The 17,555-nt window shown below is 38.2% G+C and overlaps 1 protein-coding gene across 4 annotated transcripts in view; it reads left to right on the top strand.

Moving 5' to 3' along the window:
* Positions 1–17,555, top strand: part of EPB41L5 (erythrocyte membrane protein band 4.1 like 5) — a 122,989-nt gene that overhangs the window by 72,122 nt on the left and 33,312 nt on the right. For all 4 annotated transcript variants that reach the window (XR_003906706.1, XM_029934713.1, XM_029934714.1 and 1 more), the window contains 2 exons: positions 13,069–13,235; positions 15,418–15,515. Coding sequence is in view for 3 of the 4 variants with exons in the window: in XM_029934713.1 (XP_029790573.1) it covers positions 13,069–13,235; positions 15,418–15,515 (265 nt within the window). In the remaining variant the exon portion in view is untranslated. The remainder of the gene's footprint in view (positions 1–13,068; positions 13,236–15,417; positions 15,516–17,555) is intronic.

Consider the following 17,555-nt stretch of genomic DNA (forward strand, 5'->3'; position numbering starts at 1 on the left):
AGCCTGATGCGGGGCTCGAACCCACGAACCGTGAGATCATGACCTGAGCCGAACTCGGACGCCCAACCGACTGAGCCACCCTGGCGCCCCTAGTTATTTATTTTTGAGAGGGAGTGAGTACATTCATGTACTTTATGTGTCTTCAGCGTTCTCAGCTGTGAGTCTCATACTCTTTTCCCTTCATCAGGACCTTCCTGTCCCTGTGAAAGGCAGCTTTCCTTATGCACTGCCTATTGACCCCAATGCCTGTTTCCACTCTCAGCTCCCTGACATCCCCCTGGTTTGTGCCCCAGTTCGTTAATGGGAGTTTATCACTGTTGTTTTTAGAAAAGCCTGAAGTGTGTGCTTCATTTTTCTCTTAATTACTGTACTCATCTCTACAAGGTCAACTTTTCCCTTTCCAGCCTTCCGTTTGTACTTATAAGAATTTTTTTTTTTAGTAATTGAAACATACCTTAAGTTATAGAAAGTCCAGTTCTAATCTCATACATTCTCCTTCCTGCATTGTCATTTCTTTTTTTCATTTGTTTTACTTTGCTTTTTTTTTTTTTTTTTAACTTATTTTGATGGGTGTGAGGGGCAGAGAAAGAGGAGAGAGAGAAAATCCCAATCAGGCTCTGCACGGTCAGCGCCCAATGTGAGGCTCGAAACCACAAACCGTGAGGTAGTGAGATTGTGACCTGAGCTGAAACCAAGAGTTGAACGCTTAACCGACTGAGCCACCTAAGTGTCTCCGCATTCTCATTTTGATGGGGTGGTGGTGGTTTTGTTCTTTTAATTGTTTTCTTCTTCTCACTCTTGTGTTGCTTACTTTCAGCGTTGAGGAAGAAGAAAGAGGAAAGGGAACAGAGTTTTACTTGAATGATCAATCCTGTTGTGATCCAGGATGGTGTCATGGTCTAGCTCTTCTGTGCTAAACCCTAATACATTTGTTTCCTGAGGCCCTTATGGAACTATCACTTGCCCATAAGGGCAGTATACTTTGTATTTCACCTTCAGCAGCACTCTTCTTTCCTTTATTCCTGGATCAGCTTTTGCCCCTGAGTGCTCCTGTGTGTTGTGTGTGTTACCTTGGTACATTGGTCTCATGGGTGAGCTTCCATTGAATGGGCTTCACGCAGGACTTACACTTAGCTCAAGCAAAGCACATGCATTTTTATTTGTTTATATCTTTACCTCACAGCTTTTTATTTTGGAAAACTTCAAACCCACTGAAAAGTTGAGAGAATGGTGGTTTAATAGCCATATGCCCTTCCTCTAGATTTTCCTCTTGTTAATGTATTTTGCCTGTTTGCTGACTTTTCTTGACTGAATGAATTGAGGATCATAATGCCGACATTATATTACTACATCCCTAAATGTTTCTGCCTGTATCTCCCAAAGTCACACGTGCTTGTACATAATATACTTACCACGCTCAGAAAGTTTTACATTAATGTGATACTATAATAAATAGACCGTACTCAGATGTTCTCAAATGTTTTGATAAATGCCCTTGATAGCTGGTTTTTCTTCCTGATTCAGGATCCAGTCAAGGTTTCGGTTAGTTTTTCATGTCTCTTTAGTTGTGAAAAGTTCTCCACTTTTGTGCCTTTTGTGGTATTAATGTTTTTTAAAGAATTGATGCTTCTCTTTGTACAATATTTCTTAGATTTGTGTGCTTGTTGTCTCCTGATTAGATAGAAATTTAACATTTCTACTAACATGTTGGTTAAGGTAATATTCACCAGATTTTTCTGTAAAAGTACCCTTTTCCCTTTTGCTCTAATCTGTGGGATGTCATTTTCAGACTGAGTGGATATCCGTTTCCCTTCAGTCTCCCACCCAGTGTTTTTTAAGCATCTGTTGATAATTTTTGTCTGAATCCATTATTAATACTTTGGTATTTGCAATATGGTGATTTTCTAATTCTGTCATTCTTTCTATGACTAGGTGGTGACATTATCCTGTAAAAGAGGATTTTTCGGGGTGCCCAGATGGCTTAGTCAGTTAAGCATCTGACTCTGGATTTTGGCTCAGGTCCTGATCTCACGTTTTGTGAGAAAGCCCCATGTTGGGCTCCGAGCTGACAGCATGGAGCCTGCTTGAGTTTCTCTCTCCCTCTTTACCTCTCTCTCTCTGCCTCTCCCCCCTCAAAACAAACAAACAAACATTTAGAAAAATAGAGAATTTTTCCTCTTCTCACCTGTAAAGGAAATAATTTGTTATTAATCCACACATGGATTTTTTAAAAATGTATTATCATCCATTCCTGTTACTCATTTTGATGTGTGACTTGTTTCAAATTTGGCCTCTGGGAATCTATGCGTTCTTGCTATGCCAAACAGTAGAAATGTATTTGGTCCAACTGCTGACCTTTTTTCCTCCATGTTATTGAATTTTGCTCCAGTGAACTTAGGCTTCTGCAGGCTGAAGGAAGCCCTTCCCTGCATGGAAAATATATTTGCATATGCTCCCAAACTTACAGACTCATATAGCAGATTTTCAAGAACTCTCCCTATGCTCCCTGACTTACACATAGTAGTTCGTGATGTTCAGCAGTCTCCCACACCAAGTAAGATGCATTCTTCCCTTTCACAGGTTCTTTTCGAGCCTCCATTTACTTAATGTGATTTTGCAATGCCCTACTATCCTTGAGGGAGGAGGAGAAAAGTCAGAGTGCACTCGTGTCCTTTGAATTTTCTTGAAGTATGTTTTTGTGGATTTGCCTTTTATGATCTGGAAAATGTGGTCTTCTCAGGTTTGTTCTTAGTAAGTCCTGCTCAGATGGTTAGGATGTGAGATGATTAATTTGCTAGGCCTGCTGTTAGTACTGGGTGACAACAGAAATTTTGTCTCACAGCTGTAGAGGCTAGAAATCCAAGAGATCAGGATGTAGGTGAGATTGCTTGCTTCGGAGGGCTGTGAGAAAGGACCTGTTCATGCCTTTCACCTGCTTATGGTGGGTTGCCAACAGTCTTTGCATTGCAGAAGCATCACCCAATCTCTACCCTCATCTTCATGTGACATTTCCTTTTGTAAGATATTAGTCATGTTGGATTAAGTGTCTACCCTACTCTCTGGTCTGATCTCCTCCCAGCTTAAGTAATTACATCTGCAGGCACCCTGTTTCCAAATACGATCACATTCTGAGGTGCTGGGCCTTAGGACTTCATTGTAAGAGTCTGGATGGGGGACACTCATAAACGGGGTACTTTTTAATCACAGTTCTTCAACAGAAAGGCTGACGCCTTTTGACATTCTTGTATATATGGGCTTCTATTTAATTTCGTATAAATGAAGGGTTTTCCCCCTATTTCTGAATGTTACAGACTGAATATTTGTGTCCCCCCAAGTGTAGATGTTGAGAACTAATCCCCAGTGTGATGATGTTTGGAGGCGGAGCTTTGGGGAGGTGATTTGGTCATGAAGGTGGAAGCCCTCGTGAATGGGATTAGTGCACTTAGAAAAAAAGATTCCAGAAAGATCCCTCACATACCCCTCTTGTCATATGAGGATACACTGAAAAAAATGGGTCTCTGCACTAGAAAGCTGACCTCAACCAGACACCACATCTGCCAGTGCCTGTTCTAGGACTTTGCAGCTTCTAGAACCCTGGGAAACAAAGGTTTGTTGTTGATAAGCCACCCAGTCTGTGGTGTTTGTGTTATAGCAGCCTGAATGGACTACGATCCATAGTGTGTAGTTAAAAAAAATTATGTTGTGTGTCCATGTTAGAACCACAGTAGATAAACTCTCGCCAGTTATCACAACCTTTTATCTAAAACTATTGTTACCCACATGTTTAAGTTTATAATGAAAATTTCAAAGCTGTATAGAATATGTGATGAACTGCAGTATGTTCGTCAGCCAGTTTCAACAAATTGCAGTTTTCCAATTTTTGTGTCTTCTGTTCTTCCGGTCACCACCACCATCTCTTCTTTTGATGATGGTATTTAAATTTTCAAAAAGCCCCACAAGTGACACTGAATCCCTCATAGGGAAGATAGCATTTAGAGCAGTGGAAAAAGTCTTGAAAATGAGCTGATGATACGGTTTTACACTAATAGATTTTTATAGTTTTATTGCTAAAGATGAAAAGTGCCTGAAATGCCTTTACTCCAGTGGTTTCCAAATGAGTTTTTAGCCAAGAAATCCTTTGAATTAAATTTACCTGGGAATTCCAAATAAAAGTCCATAAGAAAGTCACTATGGGGAGATCAAAACTCTACCACCTTTTCCTTACCCATAGGTAAGTCACTTATATATGTCTGTGAAATCCTTTGGGCTCTGTAGAACACATTTTGAAAACCAGGATAAACTGATTTGTCAAAAGCTGTACTACTAGGTGGTTGCAGAGGTAAGACTGGGTCACACATCTCTTGACTTGTACAGAAATTCTCTTTTAATACTTTAAAAAATTTTTTTTCATGTCTTTATTTTATTTTGAGAGAGAGAGAGAGAGAGACAGAATCTGAAGCAGGCTCCAGGCTCTGAGCTGTCAGCACATTGGGCTCAAACCCACAGACTGTGAGATCATGACCTGAGCCAAGGTCGGAAGCTTAACCACTTGAGCCACCCAGGCGCCCCCGCCTTTTAATACTTTTTAAAAGAGTTTTTTCATGCTTGGATCTCAGACACAGATATGTAAGAGAAATAGGGCCTTCATTCTTCTAGGAAAGCATGGAATCTTCTAAACAATGCAATTCCTTTACTTTCCTCTAACTTAGTATTAGATCAACAAAATGATCTAAAGCTTTGAACTTTCCCACAGCAAATGACTTGAGTTTACAGTCTATGGTTCTTAAAAAATAAAATAATACATTTAGAATACATTGGATTTCTAAATGAAGTTGTTTCATTTTAGTTTCCTGTTCATTGCTACAGTACAGATACACAGTTGATTTTTATATATTGATCTTGTATCTTGCAATTTTGCTGAACTAGATAATTTCTAGTTTTTTTAATTTAATTTTTTTATTTTAGAGAGTACGAGTGGGGGAAGAGAGCAGGAGAGAGCGCTTAAGCAGGCTCTGTGCTAAACACAGAGCCCAACACGGGGCTCGATCTCATAACCCTGGGATCATGACCTAAGCTGAAATCAAGAGTCAGATGCTCAACTGACCGAGCCACCCAAGCACCCCAATGATTTCTACTCTAAATTCTGAGTTTGGCTAAGATGTTTTTTAAAAAACTTTTTTGGGGGGGACATTTTTACATATAAAAATCATTTATCGTTAGTGTACAATTACATGATTTTTAGAAATGTATAGAATTGTACAGTCATCACCACAATCCAGATTTAGAATGTTTTAATCATCCCCAAAAGTTCTCTTTTGCTTGTTTAAACGTAAGTAATGCTCCTCTCCCACTCCCCCAGACAACCACTCATCTGCTTTCATATAAATGGAATTATTCAGTTTGCAGTGGTATATGTCTGGCTTTATTCACCTAACATACTGATTTTGAGATTCATTATCCTAGTCTGTTCCTTTCAGTTGCCGACTAGTAGTCCATTGTATGGAGATATATATACGTCTCTTCACCCATTGGTGGAAATTTGGATTGTGTTTGTGTTTGGGCTACTATGAGTAATGTTATGAATGTTTCTGTAACTGTCTTTGGACAATAAGGTATCATTTGTATAGACTCCATTTGCTAGAGGGTGTAGTAAATTTACATTTTAACCTCTCAAGGAATTGGCAGACTGTTTTCTAGAGTGGAAATGAATGAGGGTTCCAGTATCTTGACATCCTCTCTAATAGTTATCATTTTGTCTTTTTGGTTATAGCCACTGTACTGAGTGAATAGTGGTGTCTTGTTGTTGCTTTCATTTGCATTTTCCTTAGGGCTTGTGATACTGAGCATCTTTTCATGCACTTATCAGCTATTTATATATTGTCTCTGGAGAAATGTCTATTCAACCTTTTGCCCATTTTCATATGGTTTTTTTTATTGTGTAAGAGTTTTTATATATTTTGCATACTCGTCTCTTATCAGATACATGATTTACAACAATTTTCTCCTAATATGCACCCTCTCTTGTCACTTTCATATCATGCCTTTGAAACTCATTTTATTGTGATAAAGTCCAGATGTATCAAGTATTCTATAGATTGTACCTTTGATATCCTGTCTTGAGACCATTTTGCCACCCAAAGTAACAGATATTCCCCCCTATGTTTTCTTCAAATATTTACAGTTTTAGCTCTTAATGCTTAAGTCTGTTATCCATTTTAATATTTAAGTATGGTGTAAGGGGAAGGTCTAACTTCATATATTTGCATGTATATCTAGTTGTCTTGGCACTTTTTGGAAAAGATTGTTCTTTTCTCCATTGATTTGTGTTGACAAAAATCAACCATAAATGTAAGAAATTCTGAACTGTTGATTTTGTTTGTTGGTTTACATGTCTGTCTTTGTGTCAGTACTGTGCTTTTTTATTCTGACTTACGGTAACTTATGAAATCAGATGATGTATATCCTCCAACTTTTTTTTTTTTTTTTTTACAAAATGGTTTTGGTTATTCTAGCTTTGAATTTTCATATAAATTTTAGGATTGGCTTGTCAGTTTATACCACAAAAGCCTGCTGGGATTAGATAGTGAACACATTAAATTTGTAGATCAGTTTGGAAAGATTTGCCAATATTAAGTGTTCCAGTATTGGCAATATTAAGTGTCCTGATCCATGAATATGAAATATCTTCTCATTTACTTAGATCACCATTAACTTAGTTCTAAGTGTTCAAGCCCTGCCTGTCCTTTATTAAGTTTAGTCTTGAGTTTTTATTCTTTATGGTATTATGAGTAGAATTGTATAAATTTCAGTTTTCTATTGTTCATTGCTTAGAATATAGATATACTTGATTTTGTATTTGGCAGCTTTGCTGAACTCATTTATAACTCTCTAGGATTCAAGGACAAACAGGATTCTCTCATCCACCTGTAAAAACCTCCTTTTTACTTCTTCCTTTCCATTCTAAGTGTCCTTGGTTACTTTTCTGTTCTTTTCCTTTATTCCCCCTCCTTACTACATTAGCTAGAACCTTTAGTATAGTGTTGAATAGTAGTGGCAACAGTGGACACCTTGTCTTATTTATTTTTACAGGAGAAAGCATTCATTTATTCAACATTAAATGTGATGTTAGCTCTTGGTATTTTGTTAATGCTCTTATTAGATTAAGGATATTCTTATCCATTTCTAATTAAAGAGTGTTTACCATAAATTGTATTGAATTTTGTCAAATACTTTTTCTGCATCTATTGAGATGATCAGATGATTTTCTTCTGTTAGTATGGTACATTACCTTAATTGATTTTGGAATGTTAAGCCAACTTTGCATTCCTTGGGTAAATCCCACTTGGTGATGGTGGTCAATCCTTTTCATTTCTTGCTTAAATTCTTGTTATGTCTTTCATCTGGTTCAGTTTCTGGGTAGTAATGGCCTCATAGAGTGAGTCAGAGAATGCTGCCTCCTCTATTTCTGAAATAGTTTGTTGAAATGAGCATTATTTCTTTTTCAAAATATTTGATAGAATTTACTAGTGAAGTCATTTGAGCCTGATTTTTTCTTTGTGAAATTCTTAATTACTAATTCAATTTCTTTACTTTTATGTATCTATTCAGATTTTTCTGTTTCTTCTGGAATGCACTTTGAGAAATTTTTAAAATTTTTTTTATTTATTTTGAGAGACAGAGAGAGACAGTGTGAGCAGGGAAGGGTCAGAGAGAGAAAGAGAGAGAGAGAGAGATACAGAATCCGAAACAGGCTCCAGGCTCTGAGTTAGCTGTCAGCACAGAGCCCGACGCGAGGCTCAAACCCACAAACCTCGTGAGATCATGACCTGAGCTGAAGCCGGACACTTAACTGACTGAGCCACCCGACGCCCCTGGAATGCACTTTGGTAGTTTGTGTCTTTCAAGGAATTTTTTCATATCATCTCAGTTGTTGAATTTTTTGGCATACAGTTCATAATGTTCCCTTATACCATTTTATTATATTTTACTTTTTTAAGTAAGTTCTGTGGCCAATATGGGGCTTGAATTCCCAACCCCAAGATCAAGAGCCGCATGCTCCACTGACCGAGCCAGCCAGGCGCCCCTCTTATACCATTTTGATATCTGTAGGATCTGTAGTGACGTCACCCCTCTCATTCCTGATATTGGTAAATAATGTATCCTTTTCCCCCTTTATCGGTTTAGCTAAAATTTAACAATTATGTTGAGATTCTCAGAGAACTAGCTCTTGGTTTAATTCATTTTCTCTATTGTTTTCTCTCTTAGATATTATTATTTTCTACCCTCTTACTTTGCATTTAATTTGTTCTTCTTTTTGTAGTTTGTCAAAAGTATAAGCTTAGGCCACTGATTTGAGAACTTTCTTTTTTACATAGATACTTGTCCTATAAATATACCTCTAAGTATTACTTTAGTGGTATCCTACCCATTTAATATGTTATGCTTCCATTTTCATTTAGTTCAAAATACTTTTCTAATTTTATTTTTGGTATCTTTTTTGAGCCATTGATTATTTAGAAGTTCCTTAATGGTTTCTAAATATTTGAGGCTTTCTCAAGGATCTTTCTATTTTGGATTTCTCATTTAATTCTGTTCTGGTCAAAGAACACACATATTTAATATGACTTGAATCCTTTTGAATTTATTGAGTCTTGTTTTATGGCCTATCTTAGTGGTAATTCTTTTTTTCTTTTTTTAGTGTTTATTTTTGGGAGAGAGTGAGCATGCACATCAGAGAGAAAGAGTGGGGTTAGGGGCAGAGAGAGAGGGAGACACAGAATCCAAAGCAGGTTTCAGACTCTGAGCTGTCAGCACAGAGCCTGACCCGGGGCTTGAACTCATGAACCATGAGGTGATAACCTGAGCTGAAGTCTGATGCTAAACTGTGCCTCCCAGGTACGCCTCTTACTGGTTATTCTATGTTCGCTTAAGAAAAACATGTATTTTGCTCTTTTGAGTATAGTATTCTATAAATGTCAATTAGGTAAAGTGACCATTCGTATTGTTTAAGTCCATTATATCCTTGCTGATTTTCTTCCTGGTTGTTCTATCAGTTATTGAAAGGGAGTGGTGAAATCTCTAATCATAATTACCGACTTATGCATTACTTTTTGTAGTTCTTTGAGATTTGGCTTCATATATTTTGAAGCTCTGTCATTAAGTTCATAAATATTTAGTATTCTCTTGACTAAATGACTCCTTTATTCTGATAAAGTGATCATCTTCATTTTAGGTATTCTTCTTTGCTCTGAACTCTACTCTGATATCAGTATATTCGGTCAGGCTTTCTTGTGACTGGTGTTGGCATGATATATATCTTTTTCTTTTTTAAAATTTTTAATCTGTATATATTTAAATTGTTTAAATAGTATCTAAATCTAAACGTTTTGGATTGGCAGTATCCAGTCTAAAATTGGATTTTGCTTTTTTAATCTTAACTGACAATCTCTACATTTAAAAATTAGAGTGTTAGCTCATTTCTATGTATTGTGATTATTGCTGTGATTAAGTTTGAGTCTGTCATCTTTGTTATTTGTTTTGTTTGTCCCATGTTTTTTGTTCCTTCTTTCTGCCTTCTTTTTCATTAATCAGGTATTTAAAATTTTTTTTTAATTTATGTATTTTCTTCAATCCTTACCTATAACTCTTTGTTTTGTGGGTTTTTTGTTTTGTTTTTTAATTTTTTTTTTACTGTGTATTTATTTTTGAGAGACAGAGCATGAGCAGGGGAAGGGCCGAGAGAGAAGGAGACACAGAATCTGAAGCAGGCTTCAGGCTCTGAGCTGTCAGCACAGAGCCCAACGCAGGGCTTGAGCTCACGAACCACAAGATCATGACCTGAGCTGAAGCTGGCCACTTAACCAACTTAGCCACCCAGGCGCCCCATTGTGTTGTTTTGTTTTTACTTTAATGGTTGCTTTAGCATATACAACTTAATCACAGTCTTCGTTTAAGGGATATTATACCATTTAATGTGTAGTATAAAGAACCTTACTATAGGTAGGGTACTTCCATTTCTGTCTCCTAGCCTTTTTATTATCATTTGCCAAGCATTTTACATATTATGTATATTATAAACCTCATAATACATTGTTCATTTTACTTCTGCCTGTAGGTCTTCCTTTAATGTTCTTTTAGTGCAGGTCTTTTGGTTATGAATTCTTTTGTATGAATGACAGTGTTTTTATTTTGACTTTTTTTTTAGTGCTTTATTAAGATATAATTCACATACTATACCATTCACCCATTTAAAGTGAACATTCAGGGGCACCTGAATGGCTCATTTGGTTAAGTGTCCAACTCTTGATATTGGCTCAGGTCAGGATCTCATGATTGTGAGATCGAACCCTGCATCCAGCTCAGCACAGAACTTGCTTGGGATTCTCTCTCTCTCCCTTTCCTTCTGGCCCTTCCCCACTCATTCTCTCCAATGTGCATGCTCTCTCTCTCTCAAAGTAATAAACACACAAAAAAGAAAATCTTTCTTTAAAAAAATAAAGGGAGTTTTCAGTGTTTTTAGTACATTCCTAGGATTGTATAGCCTTTATCACAGTTTTATTTTAGGACATTTTTGTCCCCCTAGAAGATACATCTCCGTTAGCAGTTGTTCTGACCAATTCCTATTCACTCTTACGTAGAGGAGGGATGCCCTACCCTAAATCCCACAAGATGGCTGAGCATACACACCCACCTTGGGGCAGATGAGACAGTGTAGCAGTTACATGTACTCACAGCTCAACAGAGGGGAACAACATGCAGGGTCACATGGTTTTGTACTTGGGAGCAAAGTGTACTTTGGAATCAAAGGCTGTGGGAGGCAGTCTTTATAGTAACATGAGGATGAGGCGGTGCCTGGTTCCCACTAGAAGATGTGATTGCTTGTTCGAGTAACTTCATAGGCTGGCAGGGAGGTAAAACTCACTGGCTTAAGAACCAGGTACAATGCAGCTAGTACAGCTGGATGGGGAACTGTTCTTTCTTTTCTTTTTTTCTTAAGATTTTATTTTTAAGTAATTTTTATATTCAACATGGGGCTTGAACTCATACCCTAAGATCGACAGTCACATGCTCTACCAAGTGAGCCAGCCAGGTGCCCAAGGAACTTTTCCACTGGATAGGGTGGGAACACATATCTAAGAGTAGGGGAACTCATGGTTAGGCATTTGGGGCCCTGTGAGGCTCAACGTGTCATGGCAGCAGTTCATATTGAATCTTAATTTCATGCCTTATGTGACAGCAGTGAGTGCGCATTGCTCCCTGACCCCTCCTTCATCCCTGACCACCACAAATCTGTTTTGTGTTATATGGATTTGCCTATTGTGGACATTTCATATAAATGCACTCTTGACAATAGATGGTATTTTGTGTCTGGCTGTCCCCCCTTAACATCATGTTTTCAAGGGTCACCTGTGCTATAGCATCGCTCAGTACATCACACTCTGTATTGCTGATTAGTATTCCGTTCTGGGGCTGTACCACGTCTTATTTATCCCTTCCTAGGTTGATGGGCGTTTGAATTGCTTCCACTTTTTGGCAGTTACGAATATGCCACTACGAGCATTTGTGTACACTTCTTGTGTGGACGTATGTTACCGTTTTTCTTTGATACATGCTTAACTTTTCCTTTGTTTTTTAAAGGTTTTTATGCTGCTGGATATAAAATTTGGGTTGGTAGGGGTTTTTTTTCCTGTTTCAATAATTTCAAGATGTTCCCCTCTGCCCTCTGGTTTGCATTGTTTCTGATGAGAAATCTCTCATCTTTTATCTTTATTCCTCTGACCATTTAATGTCTTAGTCTGCTTGTAAGATTTTCTTTTTATCAGTTTGTTTTAAGCAGTTTGATTATAACATGCTTTGGTGTCGTTTCTTCATTTTGCTTGTGTTCAGGGTTTGTGGAGATTCTTGGATCCGTGGATTTACAATTTTCATCAAATTTCGGGAAACTACAGCTGTTATTTCTTTAAATATTTGTTCGGTCCCCCTCCTACTTTGGAACTCCAGTTATTCATAAAGTGCACTGCTTGTGCCACAACTAACTGATGACATTTTTTTCATTTGGGGGAGATTCTTTTTTCTCTGTGTATTTCACTTTGTATAGTTTCTGTTGCTACGCTTTCAAATTCAGTAACTTTTCTAATGTCCAGTCTTTTTTCAATCCTATTCAATATGTTTTTCACCTCAGTTTGCTTTATGGGTCTTTTATATTTTCTAGGTCTCTGCTTAACTTTGTGAACATATGGAATACAGTTACAATAACTGGTTTAATGTCTTTCTCTGCTAATTCTAACATTAGTTTCTATTGATTGATTATTCTGTTAAATATGCAGTATCTTTTTTTCTTTTTCTTCTCTCTCTCTCTTTTTTTTTTCTTTTTTTTCTTTTTTTTTTTTGCCTCTTTGCATTTCTGGTTATCTTTCAGTGGACACCCTGCTATTGTGAAATTTGCTTTGTTGGGTGCTAGATAGTTTTACATTCCTCTAAATCTTGAACTTTGTTTTGGGATGCAATTGCTACTTAGAAACAATATGATTGTTTCAGGTCTTACTTTTGTGATTTAGGTGTGTTTGTTGCCATGCCCAGTCTGGATTAATTGTTCTCCACTACTGAGGCAAGACCTTTCTGAATATTCAGTGTTCTGTGAATTCATGTATCTTTACAGCCTGTGGGAATAGGCACTGTGGCCTAGTGTGAGCCTCATCTTCTCAACTTAGGGAGTCCTCCACGGTCTGTCCCATTTCACCTCAACGCCACTGCATGGAAATTCTCTCAAGGCCATCAGAGTTCACCTTCTTGTTTCCCAAATCTCCTGTGTTATCTGATGCCTAAATACCTTAAAAATAGTTTTTCTTCCCCTTCGGTTATTTTGGGGTATTGGGAGGGGGGTGCTAAATCTAGTCCCTTTTACACCGTTTTTGGCTGGAAGAGAAGTCTGCCCAGAACGTTTTGACAGGTAATTAAACCAGTCGGGATATGACCTCTTACATGTATTTTTTTGCATTGAATATTTTTGTTAGTTTTAAATCTGTGATAAATTTCTTGATCTAAATTAGTTTTCTTTCACCCTTATAGCTTGCCTCTGAATATTGATTTGCTAGATAGTCCAGACTTAATGGAAACAACATCCATGGGTGATCTCATTGGGGCACCTGACGCTCAGGAAACACCCCAAGTGCCAGATGAAGTTAACATAGTCCCTGGGCAAACTGGATTGGAGGAACCTAAAGAGGAATGCGAGAGTAAGTAAATGTTCTGTGTAACATTAAGGACAACTTTTATTTTTCCTCCCTTTGAAATGAGCTATTTAAGTCAGTTCCTTCAAGAATATCTTGGGCAGTAGTTGAATTTTTAAATTTAATGAAGAATAGTTATACTTTCTTGCCTCTTTTTGGCTTAAGGGTCCATTGAAATAGTTAAGATCACATAATTGGGACAATTAAACATTTGTATTATTTATAGGTCATTAAACATTCATGAATTTTCTTTCTTTTTTTTTTTTTTTTTTTTAATGTTTGTTTATTTTTGAGAGAGAGGGAGGGAGAGAGACAGAGCATAATCCGGGGAGGGCCAGAGAGAGAGAGAGATACACAGAATCCAAAGCAGGCTCCAAGCTCTGAGCTGTCAGCACAGAGTCCTATATGGGGCTTGAACTCGTGAACTGTGGGATCATGACCTGAGCCAAAGTCAGCAGCTTAACTGATTGAGTTACCCAGGCACCCCAAACATTCATGAATTTTCATACTTGCTTTTCTTACTTTGCTTCTTGAGTGAAAATTAAGAGGAAAAAGTTTCCTTAAAGATTTCCTGTAACACAGGATTTAATAAGCGTTTGGACATTCCATTAGCTCCTAGGGAGTATTTTGTTATTAATGAAGACTGTTGTTGCCCAGACCCACAAAAATAAATAATCCAGAAAGAGTGCTGCTTTTCTCAACTTTTAAATGTCAAGATACCTAACAGGAAGTGAGCCCCTCATTACAGAAGGTATTCAAACAGAGCTTAAATGATGTTGAAGTTGTGGCAGAAGAAATTCTTGTGTAGCATAGGGGTTTCATTAATAAGACTTTGTTCAGATTTATAAGGTGTTTGGAGTCATTCAGTGAAAATAATTAGTGTTTGATATTAAGAATTAAGGTTTTATAATCTTGGTATCCAATTTATTCTGTATTTTCTTTTGGCTACAATATCTAAATCCTGTTTCACATAGGCAAGTAGCTCTACATGGTAACTTTTCTAAAAACACCTTATTCTGTAATTTTAGGATGTTCCTCAGCCAAACAGAAGTAACACAGGAAAGCTTTATTTCAACCAGAACCCCTCCCCCCTGAACCCAGATTTTTGGGTTATTGGGTCACCAGCATAAGCTAAAGTGTCTGTGGTCTCAACATCATCACGTTTAAAATTCAGTATTGCATAATGAAGCATTAAGAAAACCAAGGGGTGACAATTAAAGTACATGAACAAAACTGGAAGATTTGGGGAAGATCAGTGTTGAATTCATGATTCTCAGTTTTATACATTATAATTACCAGGCAGGTTTTAAGAACTGCCAGTCCTGGAAAACTCTCTGGAAATTCTGTTATCATCATTTCTAGGATCAGCTCTGGGAATCAGTATTTCTTAAAAGCTCCATATCTGGGTCTAATGTGTAGCCATGGGAGGGATCTACTGAGTTAATTAAGGGGCACTTTGACCAGGAGAAAATGATTTTGCAGTTTTTCCCTCCCTTCTACTTAATTAAATAGAAATTACTAGGCAGTCAGCAGCTCTTTTTGGCAGGTGACCGTGTGAAAATTCAAACTCATACCAAATTAGTCCCTGCAAAATAAGATGATTACAGAGTGGCTAACTTAGAGTTCGTTCCAAGCTGAATTGTATTTAATATATTATCTTTTCAGTGGTTAGAGAACTTTCTCTGTAATGTGTTTTCCAGTTAGGTGGAACATACAGAATATGTTGTATCAGTGAATGAATAAATGTGTGTCCTTCATCTGTTTGCTTCACAGATGTGTCATTTTAGGCAGTGGATAGTCAGGGCCGAGGAAGGAAAGTGGCGAGGCAAAGTGCTGAGGTTCAGCAGGAGGAGCGTGCGTTGTGGTTATGGAAGGATCGTGTCACAGGTGATCTCTGCCTTTTCTTCGGCTGCTTTGACCGCTGAGCCTTCCAACCACACACGCCCTTGACATTCCGCATCTAGTGGCTTTCTAGGAGCCGTGTAGACACAGTACTGCGTTCCTGTTTAGGTGAGCTCTTAAATTAATAGTTACCTGGTTATAGAAAGAAAGGATGTTCATCCTGTGGTCATCTGGATGATTCCATTTAATTTTGGTAAGTGGGTTTGGGGAAAGAAACAAGTGTATCCCCTGGTGCAGCTCGGACAGCCTGGCAGACTAAAGGGGCCATGTCGCCATTTTTTTCCAGCACTAAAAGATGCCTCAGAGAAGCTCAGACACCTTGAGTTGGAAGACAGTCCGCTGCTGTCCTCCCGTCCCAGTGTCGACATCAACGTCAACAACCAGGTACTCGGGTCTCCCCTTCATGTGCCATACACGCCTCCAGGCGCCCTGGGGACCTCTGCGTTCCAGAGCTCGTACTCTCTCTCCTCTTTTGCTGGGGAGTGTGTCTGTGCTGACTTCCTACCAGTCTGTTTAAAAAGCACAATTTGTGCATGTTCTGGAAAAAAGGAAGGGACTTGGGCAGTGAGTGATAGGACCTGTAAAGTCAACTCCTGAGTGTTTTTAAAAAATTTTTTATGTTTTTTATTTATTTTTGAGAGACAGAGACAGTGCGAGCAGGGGAGGGTCAGAGAGAGAGGGAGACACAGAATAGGAAGCAGGCTCCAGGCTCTGAGCTGTCAGCACAGAGCCCGACGTGGGGTTCGAACTCACGAACCGTGAGATCATGGCCTGAGCTGAAGCTGGATGCTCAACCAACTGAGCCATCCAGGCGCCCCATCTCCTGAGTGTTTTTAAACACACATGCAAAGTGTTGTGCTTGCTTTACACTTGTTCTTTTGATTCTGCCCATCCTTTTTCTGATTCTATTCAGTGGACTGAGATGTAGCTGAAGAACGTGCTGAAAGCCTTTCAGAATTACCAACGGGTCTGTTCAGGTGGGCTGCTCCATCTTATATACAAGGAACACAATGGAACCTGAAGTCCTTCATAACTTTGACTACCCTGTGCCCTTGGGTTTTAGACGTGAGGTGGGAGGGGGCAGGCCAGTTTAATCAATTAAACTTTACTTCATTGTTTGAGTGTAATTTTCTTAAGTAACTTTTAGAGATAATTAAAAATAAATGAGGTAAAAATAATTCATGTCCCTACTGAATGGAAGAGTAAATTTTAGATAACAATCTGGAGACCCTCTTACCCCTATATATAAGCAACAGAGAACAAGGATCTGTTGAATGAGTTTTGTTTTGGCTTTAAAGGGGAAAGGGCACCAGCTGATGTGTAGTGTTCTCTCATCCTTGGAGCGCTAACTGGAATTTCTTCCGAGACCAGTGTAACAGAGAGAGTGACTTTCTTCTTTCTTGTCATTGTTCAAGCTGTTTTTTTGAATCCACATTGTGTTTCCTTTTTCCTTTCTCTAATATGTTTTTGCTTAGAAATGTCTTTTAGAAGCTGATTAAATTCCAGAAAGGCTTTCATTTTTTTGACCCCTCAGTATTTTTAAGTTATATCCGTCTGTTTGCTTTCATGTTGTCCATTGTTCTTATTATCTCTACAGGTAGGGGAATGCAGGGTCAGAGACAGAATGGTTCATTGAAAGCTTTAGATAGTTAGCAATTTGAGAAGAATTTAATGAAGGACTAGAATGAACCTGAAGGAGAATGATGAATCTCGCTGGGCGCGGGGTTGGGGAACAGGAATGGTGGTTACACTGGAAGGGATTCATGCAAATCCATGGAATAGCAATGTGTTTGTTTTGTAAAGTTCCCTGCGTATCTTTTTATAATATCACCGAGCCTCCAAAGCAGAGAATCTGTTGAATTAGCCTTGAAAAGTGAGGAGGAGTGTGGGTTCAGGGTAGGAAAGGGGGTGTAAGAGTGGGTTAGGTAAAGGACAGTGGTCTTAAAGGAACATTCTGGGGTTCACACAGCTAGAAAAAATAACAACTGATATTTAGTGAGAGCTTATTCAATGCCAGGCAGGAATAACAAGAAAGAACTCAGTGTTGTACTAAGAAATAAGAGAGTACCTTAACTTACCTCTTTACAACTAGAGTGCCGTATAAAAATTTGATTCATGTTTTATTTATATGATAACATTTTTAGACCACTCTGATTTCTCTACCTTTACCATCAGTGGTTATGTTTGCTTAGGATATGCAAAGTAATCTTAATGTCAGTTTTACTAATTAAAGTAATCTTAGAATGAAAAACCTGTAAATAAAACACATTGTTCTAAAGCAAAGTATCAGTTTTGGATGATGAGCTCTAAGAATTGTGAGTGAGAAGCTGTGAGCCAGCGACAGAATGTTAGGCTCAGCCCGGCACTGCTGGCAGGAGAGTTGACTTCAAACTCATGTCCTGAGACTCCATTCTAGAGGGCTCT

This window comes from Suricata suricatta, chromosome 3 (assembly GCF_006229205.1).
Source record: "Suricata suricatta isolate VVHF042 chromosome 3, meerkat_22Aug2017_6uvM2_HiC, whole genome shotgun sequence".
NCBI classification, from domain to species: domain Eukaryota; kingdom Metazoa; phylum Chordata; class Mammalia; order Carnivora; family Herpestidae; genus Suricata; species Suricata suricatta.